The sequence below is a fragment of the Gossypium raimondii genome, chromosome 10 (genome assembly GCF_025698545.1).
Source record: "Gossypium raimondii isolate GPD5lz chromosome 10, ASM2569854v1, whole genome shotgun sequence".
Lineage (NCBI taxonomy): Eukaryota > Viridiplantae > Streptophyta > Magnoliopsida > Malvales > Malvaceae > Gossypium > Gossypium raimondii.
In genome coordinates, this window is record NC_068574.1 from 59208166 (window position 1) to 59210807 (window position 2642).

At 36.4% G+C, this 2642-nt stretch overlaps 1 protein-coding gene across 1 annotated transcript; it reads right to left on the reverse strand.

Moving 5' to 3' along the window:
* Nucleotides 1-929: 929 nt before the first annotated feature.
* LOC105777548 (probable E3 ubiquitin-protein ligase RHC2A) lies at nucleotides 930-2174 on the reverse strand. Its single transcript, XM_012600893.2, has one exon. The coding sequence runs from the start codon at nucleotides 2056-2058 to the stop codon at nucleotides 1048-1050; it is 1011 nt and encodes a 336-aa protein (XP_012456347.1). The 5' UTR covers nucleotides 2059-2174; the 3' UTR covers nucleotides 930-1047.
* Nucleotides 2175-2642: the final 468 nt, after the last annotated feature.

The following is a 2642-nucleotide window of genomic DNA, read 5'->3' on the forward strand; positions in this document are numbered from 1 at the left end:
CCTTGCAAATGATTCAATAATTCACCATAGTTCCCAATTGTTTTGGCCAAATATCTCCTCAACCACTTGCTTATTCTATCTTTTACATAATGTAGTTATGGGATACCCAAATTTTAAAAAAATGAATCAGATTGTATTCGAATCACTTATAAATCGCGTCATGTTGATGGGTTTGAATCATTTTCAGATTAATTTATATTTTATTTAAATGATATTAGATCTATTGATTGAGCAAATTGAATTAATTTTGTATCAAATCAATTTGAATTACGTCAATCTAGAGTTAGATTAATTTTGGGTCTAGGACATTTTGAATTCAAATTATTTTGAGTTTTGATTATTTTGGATACGTGTTGTTTTGGATTAATTCATGTTTAGATTAATTTTGGGTTTGCAACATCTAGGATTTAGGTCATTTCAAGATTGAATCGTTTTGGGTGTATTATTTTTTATTAGCCTTAAGTCTTTAAGTATAGAAGTCTAGATGATCATAGACTTGGACTGTAAGATTGATGTGAATCCAAGAATATCAATAGTCAATTTCATGGTACAAAATTTTAAAGAGTGATCAAACTTGTTCTAAAATTTCAAACCCACCCAACAAGACCATTAATTTGCTCATTTTAAATCACAAAGTCTCACATATAATCCAAGAATTGTTTGGTTGTTGGACAACAAAAGTAGTGCTTATTGCTTTTTCTTCGATTTGCATCATCAATGAACTATCAAACTCAATTCTAATTTTCTCATTCAAACATTCAAATTCATTGATTCAATTATGTCAACGAAAAAAGTCATTGGTTTATGTAAATCCCACAAAGGAATGGAATCCATTCATATGAGAAAAACAAAAAATTATGCTAGATTTCTTGTAGAAAATGAATCAAAGACAGAAAAGAAGAGGAACCTAAAAGTAAATTTGATATTGGTTGAAACCTAAAAATATTGTGTTATTGGCAAAAATATGGTGAATTGAGATAACCCCATTTCAATTTTTACCTCAATATTTACAAATGATTTGAGATGTTCATAATCTAGGGTTTTAAATTACCTTGAAATCAATCTAGAATTAGAACCACTAAAGCACCCAAAAAGATTACCCAAAAATCTTCTGAAAACCCCTCCTCTTTGCCTTCCTCGTTGACCTCGGCTAGCCCATGAAACTCTTCGTGGAAGCCCACCGCCGCTAAAACCACCGTCAACCTCCGTGTAAACCATTGGGAAACCTCTATTCTCCCCATCACCTCCTCTGATTCCTTGAAACCTGCCCACGGCGAACCCTCCACCAGGTAATCTCCAAACAGTCAACCCCACCGGAGTCTCATCTAAATTTGAATACACACGATCGGTTTCTGCTCCTTCATCGCCGTCTACGGTGGCTGCAGGTAATTCGTGGCGGCAGACGGGGCAGGAGTTCCGTAATTGAAGCCAGGGGAGTATGCAGTTTGAATGGTAGAGATGATCGCAAGGCATGTTACGAACTTTGGTCCCCAACTCGAATTGCTCCTTACAGACGGCGCAACACAGTTCGCCGTCCATATGGGTTTCGTTTATTTCCACCGTCGGCATTGCTTCCACCGCCGCTTTCGACGCCGGCGGTTGCTCGTTCCGCCCCGCGTTCTGAATCTCCATCTGCGATAACTGATCAATTAACCGCTCAAACCCAGAACCCAACAGAAACTCCGACATAGTCGGCGGTAACGGCCTCAGACCCGACCCGGATCCATCGTCATAATAAAGCTCAAACCCCCTCCCGTTCTGTTCAACACTCGAATCTCCCCCAGAAGGCGAAGACGTCGCCGTTCCACCGCGCAAGACAATAACAGGGTTAAAAGGAGACCGATTCCCACCACTACGACGTCCACGGCGGAGAACAGCGGTTCCAGGACTAGGATTAGCGTAAACCGCCGCGGGTGTAAACGCACGCGCCGCATCATTTTGATAATCGATCTCTTCAATGAACCCACTATAGCAATCGGGGCAACTAACGGTATCTGGATTCAAAAGCCGAACAACCCGATTACACCGGTAACACCAATAAAACGTCGTCATCGCCATTTTCTCAGATCTAAGGAACAATTACAAAAAAGAGTAACAATAGATACTAATTTCCCAGAAGAGTGAACATTCTTTTATTTTCCGCTGAGAGGAAAAATAAAAAGAAAAAAAAGGCTTTGAAGCAAATTAATTGAAACTGAAAGAAAGAAATTTATTTATATGAAATGACGCGTTAGCGTGGTTGCTACGCTGTAATTTTGCTTACGTGTAACATTTTGATTGGTTGAACCTAAACACCGTTTAAACAAAATACGGAGATTAAGCACTTAATAAAGGATTAGTGAAATATATTAATTATTTTTTTATTTAGATTTTTGTTTATGTAATAATTTTTTTATATATTATTTAATTGTATAAATTTAAAAATTATCATATTCTACAAAATTTATTATGTAATAATCATTTTATATTATTTTTGGAATTTTAAAAAATCCATTATTAATGTTTTTTATTTTATCATTAAAATTGAAATGCAAAAAGAAAACCCATAAATTAATTCCAGTAATTAAAGAAAAAGAATATTCCGAAAGTGATTAACACGCGGGAGACTGATAGTACGAAACGTGACACGCGTTTCGAAAATC